This window comes from Arvicola amphibius, chromosome 14 (assembly GCF_903992535.2).
Source record: "Arvicola amphibius chromosome 14, mArvAmp1.2, whole genome shotgun sequence".
Classification (NCBI taxonomy): domain Eukaryota; kingdom Metazoa; phylum Chordata; class Mammalia; order Rodentia; family Cricetidae; genus Arvicola; species Arvicola amphibius.
Window position 1 is genome coordinate 1,601,881 of NC_052060.1, and position 22,354 is coordinate 1,624,234.

General features: G+C 47.1%; 1 protein-coding gene across 2 annotated transcripts; it reads left to right on the forward strand.

Annotated features, from left to right (window-relative positions):
• The first annotated feature begins 7,764 nt into the window (after positions 1–7,764).
• Positions 7,765–13,547, forward strand: Ssr2 (signal sequence receptor subunit 2). 2 transcript variants are annotated; one of them, XM_038311232.1, is made up of 6 exons: positions 7,765–7,826; positions 8,038–8,192; positions 8,750–8,865; positions 9,711–9,751; positions 11,748–11,825; positions 13,012–13,547. In XM_038311232.1, the coding sequence occupies exons 1-6, from the start codon at positions 7,770–7,772 to the stop codon at positions 13,120–13,122; spliced, it is 558 nt and encodes a 185-aa protein (XP_038167160.1). In that variant the 5' UTR covers positions 7,765–7,769; the 3' UTR covers positions 13,123–13,547. The 2 variants fall into 2 exon arrangements, with proteins under 2 accessions (XP_038167160.1, XP_038167159.1); XM_038311231.1 differs by having other exon boundaries at positions 8,750–8,848; positions 9,643–9,751.
• Positions 13,548–22,354: the final 8,807 nt, after the last annotated feature.

Below are 22,354 nucleotides of genomic sequence, written 5' to 3' on the forward strand. Positions count from 1 at the left end.
TTACTAGAAAACCAAACAGGCAAAACAAACAAACGAAGCCAGGACAGTTTTGTGTATATGTATACACACATGTAGAAGGATTACAGTGTCATTCCCAGCTCTTTGAAGGGACCTAAGGAGCCCTGAGCCACCAACCAGTAACTAAATGCTGGACTCTCTGAGGCTGGATTTTGGTTTTGCTCTATGGACTTCCGTGCCCTGTGGCAGCAAGCTGTGCAGGAATTGAGCAAACCCAGCTAAGCTGGCCAGAGGACTGGGGGAGTCACTTTCCAAGGTGCTCAGAGGCTCCATGAGTTGGCTGGGAGGGGCTGGCGTTGTGAGAATTGCATGTTTCAGCCTAAGTGACTGCAAAGCAGCACTTCTCCTTCCTCCACCTCACTCCTACATCCTGAGAAAGCTTGCAGGTAGTGCACTACTCTGATCCTAGCTAGAGGCAGGTGGATCTCTGTGAATTCAAGGGTAGCCTGGTCTGCAAAGCGAGTTCCAGGACAGCCAGGACTTTTAAACAGGAGCCCTGTCTCAAACAAACAAAGGTGAGACACTTGAGGTCCTGGTACTCAGGAGCTTGAGTCCAGCCTGAGCTACATAACAAAATGCTTTAGGGTTTTTGTTTTGTTTGTTTTTGTTTTGTTTTTGAGACAGGGTTTATCCGTGTAGCCCTGGCTGTCCTGGCACTCTTGTAGACCAGGCTGGTCTCAGACTCAGAGATCCACCTGCCTCTGCCTCCCGAGTGCTGGGATTAAAAGCATACCTAATCATGCCTGGCTGCAAAATACTTTTTAAAAAAAAGTAAAGGGGGGGGGGGGGGGGGAAGGGGAGGAGGGGAGGAGGTGGAAATTTTTAATTAAAAAAAGTAAAAGGTCTACAAGAGCTAGTTCCAGGACAGGCTCCAAAGCTACAGAGAAACCCTGTCTCGAAAAACCAAAAAAAAAAAAAAAAAAAGTAAAAGGTGAAGGCTGGAGCCGGGAGTGGTGGCGCAGCCTTTAATCCCAGCACTCGGGAGGCAGAGACAATGTCTGTGAGTTCGAGGACAGAGAAACCTTGTCTCGAAAGAAAGAAAGAAAGAAAGAAAGAAAGAAAGAAAGAAAGAAAGAAAGAGAGGGAGGGAGGGAGGGAGGGAGGGAGGGAGGGAGGGAGAAAAGGCATTCCTTCCTTCCTTTCCTTACTTTCCTTCTTCCTTCTTCCTTCCTTCCCTCCCCTCCCCCTACCCTTCCCCTCCCTTGCCCCTCCCGGAAAAGAAAGGTGCAGGAGCTTGGAGAGAGATGGCCGTATAGCTTAACGTCACACCTCCTGCTGCTCCTCCAGAGGACCTGGGTTTGGTTCCCAGCACCCACTTCAGGCGGCTCACAGACACCTGTAATCGAGCTCCAGGGGGTCTGACGCTCTCTGCTGGCCTCTGCAGGGATCCATATACAAATTCACCCACATATGCATAAATAATATTAAATCTTAAAGAAAATTAAAAGGAGTCGGGTGCCACCACACAAATGAGTTTTTCTTTAGCAGATGTTCAAGAAAAAATAAAAAATAAAAAAAGGACAGAAGCAAGGGTGGAGCAGGGAGAAGGGTGGAGCAGGAAGAAGGGTGGAGCAAAGAGAAAAGTGGAGCCAGAAGAGGGGTGGAGCCTGGAGAAAGGATTGAGCTAGGAGAAGGGTGGAGCCGGGAGAAGGGTGGAGCAGGGAGAAGGGTGGAGCAGGGAGAAGGGTGGAGCAGGGAGAAGGGTATATCACCCAGGTGAGGCCAAGAGGATCAAAACCAGGGAGCTGGCCAGGTGGTGGCAGCGGCATAAGCCTTTAATCCCAGCAGAGGCAGGTGGGTCTCTGTGAGTTCGAGGCCAGCCTGGTCTACAAGAGCTAGTTCCAGGACAGGCTCCAAAGCTACAGAGAAACCCTGTCTCGAAAAACCAAAAAAAAAAAAAAAAAAAAAAAAAGAAAAAAAAAAAGAAAAAAAGAAAAGAAAAGAAAGAAAAAGAAAATTAAAAGGGCCAGGCAGTGGCCTCAAATTCCAGCACAGAGGGACAGAGGCAGCTGGTTCGAGGCCACCCTGGTCTACAGAGTGAGTTCCAGGACAGCTGAGCCAACACAGAGAAACCCTTTCTCAAAAAAACAATAAAATAAAATAAAATTGGGGGAAAAGAGAGAAAAGTAAAAGGTAAAGCAGGCATGGTGGTTCGTGCTTACAATCCAGTATTCAGTGCACTGAGAAAGGAAGAGTACCCAAGTTCAAGGCCAGGCTGCACTAAATTACTACTCTCCCTGGAGAGTAAGATGCTGTTCTTTATTTAAAAAAAATAGGCCACCATGGTAGAACACAACTTTAATCCCAGCACTCAGGAGGCAGAGGCAGGTGGATCTCTGTGTGTCTGAGGCCAGCCTGGTCTACAAGAAGACCTTCACCTGTGTGCTGTTTGACTAACATGAATGTACATGTACACACCTACACACACATGAATGTGCATGTACACAACTACACACACATGAATGTGCATGTACACACCTACACACACATGAATGTTCATGTACACAACTACGCACATGAATGTGCATGTACACACGTACACACATGAATGTGCATGTACATACCTACACACACAAATAAATGTAATGATAAATTAATTATTAAAAATGAAAGGTAACCTCAACATAAAGCCAGCCACACTGAACTTTATAGAAGAGAAAGTGGGGGGGGGGGCTGGAGAGATGGTGCAGAGGTTAAGAGCATTGCCTGCTCTTCCAAAGGTCCTGAGTTCAATTCCCAGCAACCACATGGTGGCTCACAACCATCTGTAGTGAGGTCTGGTGCCCTCTTCTGGCCTGCAGAAATACACACAGACAGAATATTGTATATATAATAAATAAATAAATAAATATTTTTTTAAAAAAAAGGAAGAGAAAGTGGGAAGTACACTTGAACACAGGGAACCACTTCCTAAATATAAATATAAAGATCTTCACTAATGGGGCTGGAGAGATGGCTCAGAGGTTGGGAGCACTGACTGCTCTTCCAGAGGACCTGAGTTCAATTCCCAGCAACCACATGAAATAATGAGATCTGGTGCCCTCTTCTGGCATGCAAGCATACATGGAAGGAATGTTGTATACATAATAAATAAATAAATCTTTAAAAAAAAAGATCTTCACTAACCCCACATCAGAGGTCTGATCTCCAAAATATACAAAGAACTCAAGAAATTGCTCACCAAGAGATCACATAATCCAATAAAAAAATAGAGTACAGACCTAAACAGAGAACTCTCAACAGAGGAATCTAAAATGGCTGAAAAACACTTAAGGAAATATTCAACATCCTTAGTCATCAGAGAAATGCAAATCAAAACAACTCTGAGATTCCATCTTATACCTGTAAGAATGGCCAAGATCAAAAGGCCAAGATCAAAAACACTGATGACAACTTATGCTGGAGAGGTTATGGGGGAAAGGGAACATTTCTGCATTGCTGGTGGGAATGCAAGCTGGTACAACCCCCTTGGGTGTCAATGTGGCGATTTCTCAGAAAATTAGGAAACAATTTTCCTCAAGACCCAATGATACAACTTTTGGGTATATAGCCAAAGGATGCTCAATCGTGCCACAAGGACATCTGCTCAACTATGTTCATAGCAGCTTTGTTTGTCATAGCCAGAACCTGGAAACAAACTAAATGCCCTTTGATCTAAGAATGTGGTACATTTACACAATGGAGTACTACACAGCAGAAAAAAATAATGGCAGCTTGAATTTTGCAGGAAAATGGATGGAGCTAGAAAACATTATTTTGAGGCTGGAGAGATGGCTCAGAGGTTAAGAGCACTGGCTGTTCTTCCGGCGGTCCTGAGTTCAATTCCCAGCAACCACATGGTGGCTCACAACCATCTGTACTGAGATCTGGCGCCCTCCTCTGGCGTGCGAGCATACATCGAGGCAGAATGTTGTATACATAATAAATAAATAAATCTTAAAAAAACCATTATTTTGAGTGAGGTAACCCAAACACAGAAAGACAATTATCACATGTACTCACACATAGGTGGTTTTTAAACATAAAGCAAAGAAAACCAGCCTACAAAACACAATCCCAGAGAATTTAGATAACAATGCGGACACTAAGAGAGACTTACATAGATCTAATCTACATGGGAAGTAGAAAGTAGAAAAAGACAAGATCTCCTGAGTAAATTGAGAGCATGGGGACCTTGGGGGAGGGTTGAAGTGGGGAGGAGAGAGGCAGGGAGGGGAGCAGAGAAAAATGTAAAGCTCAATAAATATCAATAAAAAGAAAAAAAGAAAAAAAATGAAAGGTAAAAATTATTAGGCAAAATTTACAGAATAATCCCTGCACAGAACACAGTCACCTAGGTCCTGAGTGTAAAGGAGGACAGCTTTTCTCTCCTTTTTGTATTTTATTGTTTTTTTTTTTTCATTTTTTGAAACAGAGTTTCACTGTAGCATTGGAGCCTGATCTTTGAGACCTAACAATTCCCAGCAGATTAGAAACTGTCCAGTCAAGCCCTCACACCTGCTTGTTTATCTGGGAGCTGCTGTGCAGGAACTGGTTCTATTCTCCTATGCGGGGGTTCTGGGGATCAAACTCAGCAAGTGTCTCCACCGTACTGACCATCTCACTGGCCATAGCATCTTTATTTATTTTGTGGGGGTGGGGGTGGGGGTGGGGGTTCTGGCTGCATATATATCTGTGCACCACATGATTGGTGCCTTAGGAGGCGAGAAGGGGACATCAGATCCCCTGGAAGTGGAGTCAAAGATAGTTAGGAGCCATCATGTTGATGCTAGGAACCAAACCTTGGTCCTCTATAAGAACAGAAAGTGCTCGTAACCACTGAGCCATCTCTCCAGCCCCAAGATTTTTTTAAGTCCAATAACTTGCTCTAAGCAAAGATGTGAGAGTTAGAAAGCAGGCAAGAGGAAAAGTGGTCTGTCCGAGGCAGAAGGAACAGAGTGCTTGGTAAGAAATAGCATTTCTCCTTGACAAAGGAAAGCTATTGGTGGGGTTTTTCTGCTGAGGGTGTGGCATCCCCTTTGCCTTCTTCAGGGGAGTCACGCTACCTGCTCCCTCCCTACTGCCAGGTCCTAAAACTCTCTGAGAGCAGCACTAGCCCTAAGTCCTTTGTTTGTTTGTTATTGTTGCTATGAGACAGGGTCGTGGCTCTGACTGGCTTGGAACTCATAGAGACCACCTACCTCTGCTTCAGAGTGCTGGGTTTGCGCGCACACTGTGTTCCTCTGTATTATCCCACAAGGACAAGGACGCTTTGCTCTGCACTAAGGTGGAGCTCAGGGGTAGAGCTAGCGCTTAGCTTGTGCAATGCCTTGTATTGAACCCCAGCCTCCCTTCACCCTAGGCTCAATGTCCTAAAGTGTGGCCAAGTGGCTCAATGAATAGGGGAGAGGCTGGAGAAAGGTCATTGTAAAGCAGCCAGAGAAAAGATGAAGACATTCCTCTTCTGAATTTGGAGGCAGCTGTTTTGGGGATTTCCGGACAGTGGATGCTGAATATATACATTTATTTTTATCAGGTTCAAAGGAAATTCCAATTCCCCAAACTCCAAAAGGCAGTCTCAATATTCAGAAATGAGCTCAGCCTGGACTATAGGAGGATTTCTGGCAGTTAGGTTGAAATAAAGAAAGAAAAAGACAGGAAGGAAAAAAGAAAACAGCCGCCAGTCTTCCTCTGGAACTTGTGAAACTGCTTCCTATTCTGGCAGAGTGATGTGAGGCTACCTGTAGTGCCTATCAGCATACAGCCCATGCTGGCCCCCAGGCTCCCCTCAGTATAACATCACAAATATCACATTTCAAATGTCCATGCTTCTTACTCCTCCTCTACCCTAACATTCCACCAGCTCTTGGCTTCCCTTCTCCCAGCTACTCCTGACCTGGCTACACTCCCTAGTCTCTACCTCTGGTTATTCTACATCCCCTCACAGAAAACCCTGGCCATGCTCGGTCCAGTGACCATTTTTGGTCTATGCTTTCTCTGTGTGTTCTGGACACCTCTGGATGCCTCTGGGTAGTCTCTCTGTCTCAGTCTCTCTCTCAAATTTATTTGTTTATTTTATGCATCTGGGTATTTTGCCTGCATGTGTGTCTGTGCAATGTGTGCATACAGAGTCTGCAGTCCTGATCCTGGAACTGGAGTTACAGGCAATTGTAGCTGCCAGGCTGAGAATTGAACCCAGGTCCTCTGGAAGAGCAGTCAGTGCTCTTAACCACTGAGCCATCTTTCCTGCCCAATTTACTCGTTCTTATTTACAATAAAACAAAAACAAACCCAAAACCTTCCCCTTGCTGGGCGGTAGTAACACACACCTTTAATTCCAGTACTTGGAAAGCAAAGGCAGGCGGATCTGAGTTTGAGGCCAGCCTGGTCTATAGAGAAAATTCCAGGTTAGGGCTACAAAGAAAACGGTATCTCAAAAAACAAAACAAAAACCAAAAACCAATAAAACTTCCCCTTAACCACAGCATGGAGCATTCATGTTGGCAATTTCTTTTTTTGTTGTTTTGTTTTGTTTTGTTTTGTTTTTGTTTTAAGACAGTGTTTCTCTGTAGCTTTAGGAGCCTGTCCTAGAACTAGCTCTGTAGACCAGGCTGGCCTCGAACTCACATAGATCCACCTGCCTCTGCCTCCCGAGTGCTGGAATTAAAGGCGTGTGTCACCATCACCCGGCTGGCAGTTTCTTTAGTGTATCCCACCTACCCATCCCACCCCACATATGGTTTAGGTAGTTTGTTAGAAATAAGTGTTCGGGTCTTCAAAGAAAGAGACTGATGTGTCTGAGCAAGGCACACTTTATTCTTGACCAAGGGTGAGTGAACACACCAAGACAGGACTGGTTTTTACCATAACTCAGTTGGTGGTTGTCTTTTAGTTATTGACTGATGCCCTCTTCTGACCTCCATGAACACTAGGTACTTGCAGAGTCTAGAGCAGTGGTTCTCAATCTTCCCAATGCTGCAGCCCTTTAATACAGTTCTTCATGTTGTGGTTGTGGGAGCCAGCCATGATACGCTAAGTATGGGCAGGTCACTCAAAGGAAGTTCTTTACTTCCAACTATTATCACCTGCCATCGATAAATTTAACAAGAGGCCTGGGTCTGAGTAGTTTACCCTGAAGCAATGCCTGGTTGCAGGAAGAACCACAAACTGAGCACCACCCAAAAACAGACCATCCAAAGGAAATGCCTAACGTTCCAACCCCTGTAAATAGGTCCACCTTCCAGCACTCACTCACCAGGATACCCCTAGACAAATGTCAGCCAATCAGGAGTCCTGAACCCCTCACTCCCACCTTTACTACTATAAAACCCAACCTAACTGAGCTCGAGGCTCTCCGGTTATTCCAGTACATTGGACATATGGAGAGATGGAGTTTGCAAAGTTGCTTAAAATAAAGGCTCTTTGATTTTACATACGGGACTCTGTCTTCTTGTTGGCTTTTTGGAGGACTTCGTGGATTTGGGCGTAACAGTGGTGACCCCCAACCATAAAATTATCTTATTGCTACTTTAGAACTGTAATTTTGATATTATTATTAATCATAATATAAATATCTGACATGCAGGATATATAATATGCATCGCCTTTGAGAAAGGGGTCGTGACCCACAGGTTGAGAACCGCTCGTCTAGATGTCTTCTCTTGGGTGGCAGTCGCCACAAAGGGAACTGTGTGACTTGTAGAACTACAACAACCACAAGGCACTGGGCGGGACATCAGGGTTTCCGGTCAGATCCGCTTCCGGTCTTTTGGATGCTGACGTTTTCTTCCGGTTGTCTGTGGCCCAGGATGGTGTTTGGGGTGCCCACGGTGAGTCCGGCAGTGGCGGTGGTACTGAGGGTCCCCGAGACCCAGGCTGACCGGAAGCGCGGTGCACACAGCTGTGGCTTGGACCGTCTCCGGGGCCTGCGGCTGCAGACGAGGTCGTGGGGCTGCAGTGTGGCTCCGCTCATGGTGCCTGCCTGCCTGGCGGTTCTTTCCATACTTGGGTTGATTTCTCACTCTGCTCTTTTTTCCAAAGATGAGGCCGCTGGCGTTTGTGGTGTTGGCTCTGTTAGCTGTCAGTCAAGGAGAAGAAGGAGCCAGGCTTTTGGCCTCTAAATCATTGCTGAACAGATACGCTGTGGAAGGGCGGGACCTGACCCTGCAGTATAACATCTACAATGTCGGCTCCAGGTAACGGCCTGGGCTGAGCATGCTCCTTCCTGGGTCCTGAGCTTCCACGTGGGCATAGAGAACTTTGTGGAGGAGCGAATTCTCTTTTGGAGCCCTCCAGCATCGGGTGCCGAGAGTGAAGGCATGGAGGAATCCACTAGAGGGCTTACTTTGGCCGGGGTGCTCTTTTGAAAGTGAAGGCTTCCTTGAGTGAACTTCCATCTTCCATTTTCGGGACCTGGAAGGCTTTCAGAGAATGTACATGTCATCCTAACCTCCGGGGAGCGACTCCCCTCTCCCTTCTTCCACGCATGAGCACTTCTATTGCTGTCCTTTCCTTTTATTTTTCTATTCCATCTTCATCTTACTTCTCCAGTCCAGAAATTAGAGTCGGGATAATTTTGGGCCCATTCACTTCTGGATATGTGAATATCCTGGTGTTTCTGAGTAACGGAATCCCAGGTCTTGGTCTGGCTTCTTTAAAGCCAAGTTACTGTGAGGGTTCTTTTGACCAGCAGGTAGATTTTCTAGTTAACTGCCTTAATTTTATATCCCTTACTCTTGTGTTTGCTTTCTAGTGCTGCACTAGATGTGGAATTGTCTGACGATTCCTTCCCGCCAGAAGACTTCGGCATCGTCTCTGGTATGCTCAACGTCAAATGGGACCGGATCGCTCCGTATCCTCTTTTTCTAGGTAATGAGGGCCGGCACAGGGCATTGCTTCAAACAGTGGGCGTGGGGCTCTTTTTCTTGCCATCTGTGTGGATAAGATGACACAGGAAGACAGGAGCCAGCTGTGTGGGCTGTGAGCCCTGCGGTCCAGCAGCAAGGTGTAGATATTTATAAAGGTATCAGTGGCCACGCTGAAAGGTGTATTTTTCTTTGCATTGCTGGAGAGACACTCACGCACTCACATACACTGGGTAAATGCTCTAAACCCGAAGTTCTTTCAGAATAGGTTCAGGGCTGGAGAGATGGCGGTTAAGAGCACTGACTGCTCTTCCGGAGGTCCTGAGTTCAGTTCCCAGTGACCACATGGTGGCTTACAACCATCTGTAATGACATCTGGTGCCCAGAACACTGTGTACGTAATAAATAAATAAATCTTTTTTTAAAAAAGGAAAAAAGGCAGATTCTTAGCATATAGAAACTGGGTAACCTGTTGCCCCACCCCCTTACTCAATGACTGTCTGATTTCTTATTTTTTGATTTTTTGAGACAGGATCTCACTCTGTAGCACTGGCTGTACTGGAACTCCCTCTGTACACCAGGCTGGTCTTGAACTCACAGAGATCCGCCTGCCTCTGCCTCCCGAGTGCTGGGGTTAAAGGTGTGTGCCACCACTGCCCCACCATATGCTAAGCTTTTAAAAAGTGGGCTTGAAGCATGAAGAGGCGTGAAGTCACTACACGTGTTGTTAACTGTTTCATGAATGGCACATATTGTTTTACTTCCTTAACCCTTGGGCTAGTGCTAGCAATGTCTCCCACACAGTGGTCCTTCGTCCTCTCAAAGCTGGTTATTTCAACTTCACTTCAGCGACTATTACCTACTTGGCGCAGGAGGATGGACCTGTTGTGGTAAGTTGTCCAAACCTTAAGCTCTGTGGGGCTCTCATTCTCTCTCTCTCTCTCTCTCTCTCTCCCTCCCTCTCTTTCTCTCCCCCCTTTCTTTCTTTTTTCTTTCTTTCCTTTCCTTCTTTCTTTTTCTTTCCTTCCTTCCTCCCTCCCTTCTTTCTTTCTTTCTTTCTTTCTTTCTTTCTTTCTTTCTCTCTTTCTTCCCTTCTTCCCTTCTTTCTTTCTTTCCTTCTTTCTTTCTTTTTTCTTTCTTTCCTTTCCTTCTTTCTTTTTCTTTCCTTCCTTCCTCCCTCCCTCCCTTCTTTCTTTCTTTCTTTCTTTCTTTCTTTCTTTCTTTCTTTCTTTCTTTCTCTCTTTCTTCCCTTCTTCCCTTCTTTCTTTCTTTCCTTCCTTCTTTCTTTCTTTCTTTCTTTCCTTCTTTCCTTCTTTCTGTCTTTCTCTCTCCCTCTCTCTTTCTTTCTTTCTTTCTTTCTTTCTTTCTTTCTTTCTTTCTTTCTTTCTTTCTTTCTTTCTTTCTTGATACATCTCACTACACAATCCTGACTGGCCTGGAACTTACAAGAGAGCCACCTGCCTCTGCTTCCCAAGATCATGTGCCACCATGCCCACCCTGAATTGGTTTCATTTTGTTTTTCAAGACAGGTTTCTCTGTGTAGCCCTGGCTGTCCTGAAACTTGCTCTGTAGACCAAGCTGGCCTTGAACTCAGAGATCTGCCTGCCTCTGTCTCCCCTGCACCCTGCTTTATTTTTAATTAACTGAGTGATTTAATTTTTCTCCTTTTACTTGTTTTGAGACAGATTCTATGTAGCTCATAGAACTCTGAAGGAATTTGAATTCCAGATCTTTCTGCCTCAGTTACCCAAGTGCTGGGATTACTAGTGTGCCAGTCGCTCTGTCCAGAACTCCCTGGTACTTAGTGGGTTAATAAACATGAAAATCAAAGGCTCACCTGCTGCTGGGAACAGTTCTTCGTGGTGAGCTCCAAACTCTTGGCTCCTCTTGAGACAGCACAGGAATGTGTGGCAGCCCCAGCCCTTCTCTGGTAATGTACATTTTGGTAGGGCGTTAACATTTTCAGAACTCTTCTTACTACTTCATCTGAGTCAGGTTGGCCTTGTGAAGGAGAAAAGAGTGTTTTCTCTTCAGGAATAAGCAAACGATTGCCGAGGCCTGCTAACTCCGTGATACACCCTGTCATGCAGACAGGAGTGGTCTATAACCTGATCCTGGTGGGTCAAGGTTTGGTTTTAGTTGTGTAGCTAGCGTTTCCTGTCTAACAGATGCTCACTGTGGTGTGTGTGTGTGTGTGATTTCAACTCTGCTGGCTCCTAATCTACTTTTTTCTATAAAAGCCTGAGGGAATTATCTTTCTGGCATTTATTTGTTTGTTTGTTTGTTTGTGGTTTTTCAAGACAGGGTTTCTCTATATAGCTCTGGTTTTCCTGGAAGTCACTCTGTAGGCCAGGCTGGCCCCTTATGGATCTGTCTGTATCTGCCTTCTGAGTGCTGGAATTAAAGGCATGTACCACCATGCTTGACATCATCTATCTTATTTTAAAATTTTCTTTAAAAATAAAATTTTGTAGATTTATTTATGTATATGAGACCTTTGCCTAATTGTATACATGTGCACCATGTCCAGGCCTAGCGCCTGCAGAAGTCAGAAGAAGGGCTTGGATCCCCTGGGACTGGAGTTAGAGGTGGTTGTGAGCTCTCTCAACCACTGAGCCATCTCTCCAGCCCTCAGTAGCTTTGTTCCTCCTTTCTTTTCTTCCTTCCTTCCTTTCTTTTTTTCTTTCTCTCTTTCTCTTTTCCCAGTACTGGTCATCAAAGCCGAGCTGTCTTCCATGCTCTACGAGAACTTTCCCACTTGAGCTATAACTTCTCTTTACGCATTCTCGGCTGTGTCTGTTGGTAGCTCTGTCTAATGCTCAGAGCTCTGTTGGCTGGAGCAGCCTGTTCTCAGCTTGCCTTAATCCCTTCTTTTTTCCTCTCCAGATCGGCTCCACCAGTGCACCTGGACAGGGAGGAATCCTTGCCCAGCGGGAGTTTGACCGGAGATTCTCCCCCCACTTTGTAAGCCTTTCTTTCTAGTATTGTCTCTCATCCCCTGGTGTGAGAATATTCTATTGGTTCTGGAAACTCATGGTCTCCTTAGAAAATTGATTAACTTGTTCTTATCTATTTCTTGCTATCACATGAGAGACAGATAGAGACAGTTTTAGATATATTCCTGAGGTAATCCTGCCCAGATTTTTGTCAGGTGAGCTCACAAGAGCCAGTACCATGAAGCTGGCCTTTCTTTCTGCGCAGCCTGGAGTGGAAGCGTGTCAGGCTCAATAGTCTCAGTGGGTCATAGTGTTGTGATAGTTGCTTAAACTTAGTCTTGGTTTCATTTTCTTTAGGTCCTAGCTGGCCTGGAACTCACAGAGCTCCATCTGCCTCTGCCTCCTGAGTGCTGGGATTAAGTCATGCACCACCTTGCCCAGCTGGAGCTTGGAGAGAATTTTTCAGGGCTGAGTGAACACTGAATGAGGGAATCCGTTTATTCATCCAGAAGCTCCAAATACGACAGTCTCTCCCATTACAGATTACCTGGCAGTGAGGATGTGGCTCAGTTAGTAGCATGTTTGCCCAGCAACAGTATAAAACCAGCCCTGGTGGCACACCTGTAATCCCAGCTTCTGGGGAATGAAGGCAGGAAGATCAGGAGCATCGTTAACTATTTAGCCAGTTTGAGGCCAGCCTGAGCAAAAGAGACAGTATATAACCTCAGCAGCAACAAAATTCACCTGCTCTCATAGACTCGGTGAGGCCGTGTCAGGAAGCTCTGCGGTGAGGTGTCACACAGGGTCCTGGAGCAGCTAGGAGCTGGAGCAGCTGTCCCTTTGAGTCCGGAGAGGGTTTAGCCAGTCAAGAAGCAAGGAAGGGCAGACTGAGAGCAGCAGATGCGCCTAAAGACCCGGGAGGACCAGTGCATAACTAGGCTGGAAGACAGCAAGGTGAAGGATGAGGGGGTAGTCCAGAGTCCCAGGAGGCTTGACTGTTAGGGACATGGCCGCTCTCAAGGACTGTCTAGGATTTGAGTGAGGTAAGGATTGGGCTCCACGCCCTGAGAAGTAGCCGCTGGTCTGGGCAGAGAGGCTGGAACTCTGCTGCCAGAGTCCTCTGCTCCCTTCTCATCGACCATTCCCTTGGTCCCTGTTCTGTCCTGCATCTCTGCATCCAGACTCCTAAGTAAGCTCTTTGTTTTCCTCCACAGCTGGACTGGGCAGCCTTTGGAGTCATGACCTTGCCCTCCATAGGCATCCCCCTTCTCCTGTGGTACTCCAGCAAGAGGAAATACGATACTCCCAAGCCCAAGAAGAACTGAGTGCAGCTTCCTCGACCCTTTTCTCCCAAGAAGCCAGGTGTTTTCTAGACTCCATAGGGTAGCAAATGTGTTCTCTTGGCCCGTGGCCATCTTGTCCTGGATCCTGACTCAACCAGAATGCAGAGGGCAGACCTGGGAGTTGGCAAGCCTCCCTGTCCTCACTGAAGCCATATAAACAGTACTGCCATTACCACAGCTTTGGGCTTGAGGGTCCCATTGGGTGCTGTTGGCATGTTACTGGCAATGTGAACTCTTGGGGGTTCAGGAGAGGCCTTTGGACTCTGCCTGGCACCTCCATCCCCTGGCAGCTCCTCACAAAAGGGTAGAAGATTAAACGAGAGCTGTGGGGCCTAAACAGGCTCTGCCTACCTGCGTTAGGGGCACTCACCTAATGGATTTTCTAATAAAAACAAATGCCACACCAATGTGCTTGTCTTGCTGGGAACCCAGGTCTTGAAGCCCCAGATCCAGGGCAAACCCAGACTTTCTGGGCCTTGGGGTATGGTCTGCTCTCAGGGATGTACCTGTTTGCTTTTGAACTCTGGTCATCTTTTTTTTCTTTGCTTTCACCACCAAGTCCCCTAAGTCTTCCTTGCTAGCTCTCCACAGCTGGACAAGGTTTGCAGAGGCTCTCATGCCCTGGGGGACCAGATGTATTTACTGACTCTTCTAGAAAACACCCTGTTTCTAGCTCACTGTCTAAGTCAGTGGTTCTCAACCTGTGGGCCGGGACCCTTTCACAGGGGTCACATATCAGACATTATAGCAACAACATAATCTGGTGGTTATTAAAGGGTCGCAGCGTAGGCAGGTTGAGAACCACTGAGCCACATGGTGATTTTAGGGATGGAAGAGGCGGCTTATTGGGTAAGAGCCCTGGCTCCTCTTCTGTTGGACCTGGGTTCAACTCCCAGCATCCACATGGTAGCTCACAGCCTCCAGACTACTGGCACAAGGTACCCAATTGATATACTCAATCTTTTTTAAATTTTGTTTTTTTATTTATTATGTATACAGCATATAGCCTGCATGTATTCCTGCAGGCCGGAAGATGGCACCAGATCTCGTACAGATGGTTGTGAGCCACCATGTGGGTGCTGGGAATTGAACTCAGGACCCCTGGAAGAGCAGTTAGTACTCTTAACCACTGAGCCATCTCTCCAGCCTTAAAATTATGCTTTGAAAAATCCAAATGCCACCAGGCAGTATTGGTTTATGCTTTTAATCCCTGCACTCAGAAGGCAGAGGCAGGAGCTCTTGAGTTCCAGGACAGCCAGGACTATACAGAAAAACCTGGTCTCGAAAAACCAACAAAGATGGCTCAGTAGTTAAAAGCACATACAGTTGCAGAGTACCCAGATTTAGAAACTAGCATTTATGGCAGGTGGCCTCTATCTAGTCCCAGTGGATCCAACACCCTTTGATGGTACCCACACATACACTTAAAAGTAACAGTGCTATTAAAGGAAATGGCTTCTCGGTGTTGAATTTATTTTTATTCTGTTTTGAGATGGGGTCTCCTTATTGCATAGCTGTGGCTGTCCTAGAACTCATTCTGTAGACCAGGCTGACCTCAAACTCGCAGAGATCCGCCTGCCTCTGCCTTCTGAGTGCGGGGATTAAAGGTGTGCACCACCACTACCCAATAATGTTGGCTTTTCAGGCCTGGAAGAAGTTGTGGGTTTCCTTCCTTGGGTCTTCATGCAGCCGGTGAAAAAAGTCACTTTGGCTGCAGCAGCCCTATGGAGAAGCCACTGTGAACTGACTCTGGCGACCCAGGAATGCAGTGGTGTGAGAACACCCTCCCAAGCAGGAGGGAAGCCCAACAAACACTGGCTTTGTTTCTCCTACCAAGTTTCCCCTTTAGATTCCGCTCCTCAGCTCCCCTGCCCAACCGGCTTAACCTTTCCTTTACCCAGCGGTGGGCGCCTCTGGGTCCCTGGGAGATGAAAAGGACATGGAGACAACGGGAAGCTCCAGATGGAGTGGTCCTCAGCCAGCTCACATCCTCCTTTCAGGCCCTGCAACTTGGACACCCCAGCGCCAGCCAGGTCAGAAAGCAAGATGCTTGCTCCTGCTCATCGTGTGACAGTGGAACCTGGGAACGCCCAGACAGGGACCCGAGTGAACAGGTGTAGGGGCGTAGAAAGGGGCAGCCCATTTGCTGGGGAGGACCTTGCTGTCTAGTTCTAAGCAATTCATTTCCAGAGAGGGGAGCGCTGTTTCCCATGGATGCAGATAGAGTTAAGCCGCAGGAGGAGGGCTCTCCCGCCCAAAATAGGATGGACTTGGGCAGGTGACATAAAGTTTTATTTTTCTTGGCGTTCAGTCTCAGCGGTCCCTTCCGGAAAGCTGGGGAGCTCGCTCCTTTTCCCCCACAGCTCAAGGGCACTGTGGGGAAGGAGGTGAACCGGGAACCCAGGAGCTCACAGATGAGGGCATGGTGAAGGCAGTGAATGTCGGATTCTTGGGAAGAGGCCAAACAGGAAACTTCATCTCTCGGGATCAGCTGCCTTGGTGTCAGGGTGGAATTTGAGCCTCCTGGAGTAGAGGCCGTGGGGAGTGTAAGGGCAGCCGGAGTCTGTTTACAGACTCAGCTGAACAGTCGGCTTCCGGACTGCCCGCCTCGCCTCAGGCTACCTGGTAGGAGGACCGGTGCCAAGAGGCTCCTTCACGCGCACAACCTCCCCCAAACCTCAAGGCTGTGAACCCTCATCTCAGGTTGTGTGCAGATCTGTGAGAGGAGACTCACAGATCATCACCCCAAAGACTAAGTGCCCAAACTAAGGCTCCACCCTAAAAGGAGAGGTAGTAATCCTGAAGCCTGCAGGTGCTGCAGGTACTTGGTCCCCTCTGCCTTCTGCAGCGCAGCCGGAGCCAGCTAGCCCTCCCATAGCACCCAGGCAGCTCATTACCCCCACTCAACTTGGTACCAGATGCAGTCAGTTGCCTTCAGATCTGGTGAAGGAGTCCATGCTGCAGGTAGAGTAGGGCAATTCAGGCACGGGACGTTGTCTCTTGGATGCACATCTGGGCCATGGGTAGCAGCACTGACCACACAGAACAGCTGGGTCCCAGTCCCAAAATGGCCACTAGTGTTACCCTCGGTAATGTCATCTTGAAGCCGGCATCCTTATCTGGACATCACAGATTGTTCAATGGATTTCCATGATCCTCCCTCTAAGATGACAGGCATCTCTCCTGTGTTACCATGAAGAGGCGGTTGCTATTGCCTTCTCACGTATGGTTGATAGGAAAGGGTACATCGTTCCTTCTGGCAGCAGCTGCCTTCCTCTACCACAGCAAGAACTTCAGAGCAAAGGATGACTGACCGTTGAATGAAAAAAAAAGAAAAAGGAAAGATGACTGGCTTTCCTGCTCCCGGGTATGGTGGAGGAGAAAGTTTATTACAGATATGTAGAGAGCATAGCCAGAGACAGGGATCTCTAGGGGAGTCCAGAGTGGCCATGTCTAGACTGAGCTGGGCCATGTGGAGAAACAGAGGAGGGAGAGATGGGAACCAGGTACAACATCCAGGAGGCCCAAAATACAAAGAGATTAGGTAACCAAATGGTTAGATTATATAGGGAAAGGCAACCTAGCCCCCCAAGCTGGAGCTTTTAGGGCAGAGGACAGGGTATGCCAGCTACAAGGGCCCTGTAACAGGGGGCTAAGGGATGCAGGGAGAACCACTTTGATATGTGTCCTCAGCCATAAAACAGCTAATTTAATAATTTTATTCAATAGGTCATGAGGGCAAAGTGAATCGGCTTACCCAAGGATCACCAGCAGATGGCAGTTGGCATGGGTTTGACTCGTTTTGGTTTAGTTTTGTTTTGGAGACAGGGTTTCTCTGTAGCATTGGAGCCTGTCCTGGAACTAGCTCTTGTAGACCAGGCTGCCCTCGAACTCACAGAGATCCGCCGGCCTCTGCCTCCTGAGTGCTGGAATCAAAGGCGTGCCCCACTACTGACAGGCTGGCAGTTAGCATGTTTATTTTCACTTGCTTTTGAGACAGAATCTCAAAACTTGTCTCTGTATAGACACGACTAGCCTGAACTCACTACATAGCCCAGGCTGGCCTTGCCAGAGAGTGCTGTGTGTCACCACACTGGCCCATAGCACATTTACTGTGTGGCTACTGCAGATCCGCGTTGTTTCTCATACTTCCTCTCTTCACAAATGGCAGAGAAAGCATTTAATACGAAATTTGCCCAAGGCCCTGTAAAGAAGGAGTTGTCAGCGTGAGTAATTCTTCCAAGCCCTTTCCAGTAGCCACAGGATCCTTAGAGAGCCACTGTTCCTAGTTACCTCAGGAAGTCATGTGTGCTGAGCTGCCCTCTGCCCTGGAGGAGAAAGTGAGGGTGAGCCCACCACACCCCTCAGTTACCAAGGAAAGGGTGGAGGAGCTGGCCAAATATCCTGTCGCCCGGCATCCAAAACAAGCTATGCCATGTGTGTGTGCCGAGCTGCTGGTCACCCTCTTCCTGTGGGCCTAGGGCCCTCCTCACCTGGAGCTGCCTTTGTAATTTCTCCTCCTTGCACCTTATCACATAGAAATACCAGCTTTCCTCCTCGCTACTGTGACCTGCCCCTTAAAGGGACCAAGGAGCAGTTTTTTAAGCCAAATTGAGAGGACAGAGGCCCCTGCTGCCCTCTGGTAGACCTTGCTGTTAAGTTGGTCTCCAGCTGTGACTTTCCCTCCTCAGTTTCTCCCTGTCCCCTGCTAGAGGGAAGATAAAAGTTCCCTTTTATCTTCTTAGTTGGGGTTCCACATCCTGTCCCCTCAGGGAGACTGTCCCCACGGGAGCCTGAGCTCTGTGACTGCCCTTTGCTCAGGGAATGCGTAGGGCAGGGCAGTGGCACCAGAAGGGTTAAAGGCCTGGCCACAGAACTGTCTAGTGTGTTTGAAGTAGGGTGGAGAAGGGAAGGGCTTGAGCAGTTGAAGAGGCAGCTGGTCAGGACTGGAGTGAGTGCCCCCTGGCCCCTATGCAAACTTCTGGACCATGAACAGTTCCTGGAGAGGGACCGAGAGAGAGGCACCCTCACTGAGGTGCTGGGATCGACCCTTACAGGGGCTGCCAGAAGCAGGACTTTCACGCATATTGAAGTCACCAGCTGAGGGCAAGAGCAGGTTTCCCATCTTCGGGACCTCTCCCAGGTCTGGTGAGTCTACTCTTCCCTTTCCTGGGTCCTTACTTGACAAATGTACATTTATTCAGGAAGCAGAGATGGGCAAGAACTCCGCGGCACCCCAGGAGTGGCAAAAGAACTTACAGTTCTCTCACCATTGTCTCACACTCACTTCCCATTTGTGATCAGGGAGCATTGTGCGAGTATGTGTGTGTGAGTGTGCGAGTGTGTGAGTGTGCGAGAGAGTGTGCAAATGTGTGTGAGTGTGTGCGAGTATGCAAATGGAAGGCGGAATCACAACAGTGGTCAATGCTTAATTAACACGACTTGTGTAGCAAGTGTTTCTAAATCCTTTCTATATTTTCTCTTTTAATCTTTAGAATCTTGCAGGGTTAACCTACTCACTTTAAATAACTAATCTATGTCAATTAAGAAGTAAGTTGTAGACTAGGTTTTAGATTCAAGTTTATTTGGCATCCAAATTCATTGTGTTGTCATTAAGAGAAAAAGCAAAACAAAATCCCATATCATTTTTATCCTTATGGTGCTGGCACCGGAGCCCAGCACCTCTGCCAGCTGGGGGAGTGCTCCCCACTGAGCTACGCTCCCCACTGAGCTACGCCCACCTGGAGCCTGGAGACTGTTACCTTTTCTTTTCATTTTCTTTTTTTGAAATAATAGATTACTATGTAGCTCCAGAGGTTCTAGAACTTACTATGCAGACCAAGCTGGCCTCAAACGCACAGAGATTCACCTGCCTCTTCCTGCAGAGTGCTGGGATTAAAGATGTGTGCCACTATGCCAAGCCTCTATCATGTTTCTAGCAGTGTGGACACCAAAGATGGCCACAGGATCTGGGAAGCTGGAGGCTTGAATGCCCCAGCAACTCTTGTGTCTCATGGTATTTTTCTTTTATCTGATAGAGAGTCAGGAGATGCTCCATGTCACCTGAAACCCTTAAAAGATTTTTCCCTATAATTTGAAAAGGAATTACCAAGGATTATGATATAATAAAACATGACATTTTCCCTTAATTTTTAAGTGTGGGGGTAAGAGGAACAACCAAAACACATTTTGTTTGAAAAATACCATAATATAATATAATTCCTGATAAGTTTATAAATTTCAACGAATGTGTGGAGTTACGAATCTGTTGCACATTTATGATTCAATAAAAATAAGTTTAGAGGGGAAAAGTGAAAGCCAGGCTGGGGAATGGGGCCTTGTTATAACATACATAAGAGCTGCAAAACAATACAGGACCATAGGGCAGTGGTGGCTTAGTTATGTTAGCCTCTAATCCCAGCACTCGGGAGGCAGAGGCAGGAGGATCTCTGTGAGTTCAAGACCAGCCTGGTCTACAAGAGCTAGTTCCAGGACAGGCTCCAAAGCTACAAAGAAACCCTGTCTCGAAACAAAAACAAACACACAACACAGGACCACTCACTCATTCCTAAAGCCAGAGTCTAGACTTCCAGGGTCTAGACTTCCAGGTTCTAGACTTCCAGGGTCTAGACTTCCAGGATCTAGACCAGTGGTCTTGACCTTCCTCACGCAGTGACCCTTTAATACAGTTACTCATGTTGTGGTGACACCCCCCAACCATATGATTTTATTGGTGCTTCATAGCTATAATTTTGCTACTGTTATAAATCGTAATGTAAATATCTGCTATGAAGGATGTGTAACCTTGGGGAGTCGCAACCCGCGACCCACAGGTTGAGAACCACTGGTCTGACCTGTCCTACTGTCCTATTAGGAGTTACCTACTCTGCCAGCTACTTTTAGCATTTGCTGGATCTTCCGGGTTAATTCCCTGTGTCACCTCTGGTCAAAGTCTTCTTAGACGTCTCTGGACCTCAGACTTCTTGCCCCACCCTTTTTGGCACAGACACCACAGTGCCTGCCAAGAAAGTGGCAGGAGGTGACCAGGATTGCCTGGCTGCAGAGGTCTTTGCTTCCTTATCTTCCTTATCCTACGCCTTGCTGTCTGGACTGGGACCTAGGGTTCCTGTAGAGAAATATTCAGTTACAAGCCCAGGGGTGGGGAGGAAGACAGGATCCCTAAATTCAGTTTGCAAACAAAACAAAGCAAAGCTGATGATCACCTTCCAAAACTGATGCATGAGTGCTGAGTGTTACAGAGCACAGGGTGGATGGGGCGGGAGATGCCTGCTCAGTGACGTAGTAGAGTATGTGGTTAGATTAGGGTATGGTGCAGCTTGGAACTTCTGGAATTTACTAACAGTAAAGTCAATAACTCTGCCCTATGGGCCTGGCTGCCAATGGGCAGGGCCATCCCGGAAGCTTCTCTAGGTGGATGGATTTTAGCCACACAAGCTTTTGCCCGCCTTTAATTGATATATTGGTCCTTCTGGGTCCTTTTCTCTGTGCTGTGTGTAATAACACTTAGTTATGTTAGTCTACAGTGCTGGTTGCTAGCTGAATGGGTCTTCTCTACCCCTCAACCCCCTTCCCCGCACCCTTTGGGGGTGTACTACTATTCCCTGGCATTGACAGGAAAGTCAGAGAAAGTGAGAGCTCCAGAACACCAGCACTCAGCCAAGACAGGCTGACGGTGCCGACACAGAACTTTCCTGTCATTGATGTGCTGTCAGCACACAGAAAGGAAGTGCAGTACTAGGGTCTCCCTGTCCTAGACCTGCTCCTCTGCTGGACTCAGGGCTGAATCAGGACTATAAGCAACCTGGCGGAGAAGGGTCCATTTCATCTTACAGTTTACATCATTAAAGAAGTCAGGGCAGGAACTGACCCAGAGGCCAGAGTGTCTTGTCCTTCCTTCCTTCCTTCCTTCCTTCCTTCCTTCCTTCCTTCCTTCCTTCTTTTCTTCCTTCCTTCTTTTCTTTTTTCTTTTTTTGTTTTTTTTTTTTGAGACAAGATTTCTCTGTGTAGCTCTGGCTGTCCTGGAACTCACTCTGTAGACCAGGCTGGCCTTGAACTCACAGAGATCCGCCTGCCTTCGCCTTCCAAGTGCTGGGATTACAGCATGTACCACCACCACCCACTAGTGCCACCACCACTAGGCTTCTGTAGGTTTTTTTTTTTTTTAATGTTATGACTTATCTGTGTGTGTGTCCTTGAATTTAAGTCCATAGTCTTGGTGACAGGCATCTTTAGCTACTGAGCAATCTCACCCACCCACCATTGTTACTGTTTTTGTTGTTGCTGTTGTTTCTTTGTTTTGCTTTTCAAGACAAGGTTTTTCTATGTAGCCCTGACTGGAATTTACTTTGTAGACCAGACTGTCTTTGAACTCAGAGATCCACCTGCCTCCCCACCTCCTAAGTGCTGGGATTAAAGGCATGCGCCACCACTGCCTGGCTGTTACTGTTTTAATTTTAAATTTATACTTAGGTCTTTATTGGGGGGCACACAAGCTAAGGTTCATGTTCAGGAGTTCTAAAACATGTGGGTCCCAGGGATGAATTGTCAGGCAAGGCAGCTAGCACCCCCACTGCGCCCGCCTCCCTGGCCCTGACTGGTTTAGAAGTAGGATAGGAGATGAACATTGTCGCTTGCTCTCCCCAGAGCTTGTGTTCTGGTTTCAGAAAACAATGCAGGCTCCATAGTGTGATGGGTCAGCTTTGAAATCTCACCGCCTGCAGTCAACTGCGTGTGTGGCTTTGAGCAAGCCCCTGAAGCTCTGTGCCCTGTGCCAACAGTTCCTCAGGGGTAAGCTGTAGAGGTTGCTGGCCAGCACCTGCAGACACTCCTAAACTGACTTCCTCTGTGGGCTCCAGGTGATACTTAGGAAACAGATATGTTGGGATAATCGATGTCTCCTCCCTGAAACCATTGCTGATTGGTATATAGATAGCAGATCTTTAAGTTTTCTCTATAAAGACCCAGAAAAAAATATTTCAGGCTTGTGAGCCATATGGTCTCTGTCATAATAATCAACTTTGCTGACGATATGTAAATGAGTGAGCGTGTTTAAAAGAATCCTGAGTATGGAATTTTGAATTTCATGAAAATTTTATATATATATATATATATTTTTTTTTTATGAGATATAGTCTTATGTATCCCACATTGTCTCAAACTCACAGTGTAGCTGGCGATGACCTGACCTTTTGTG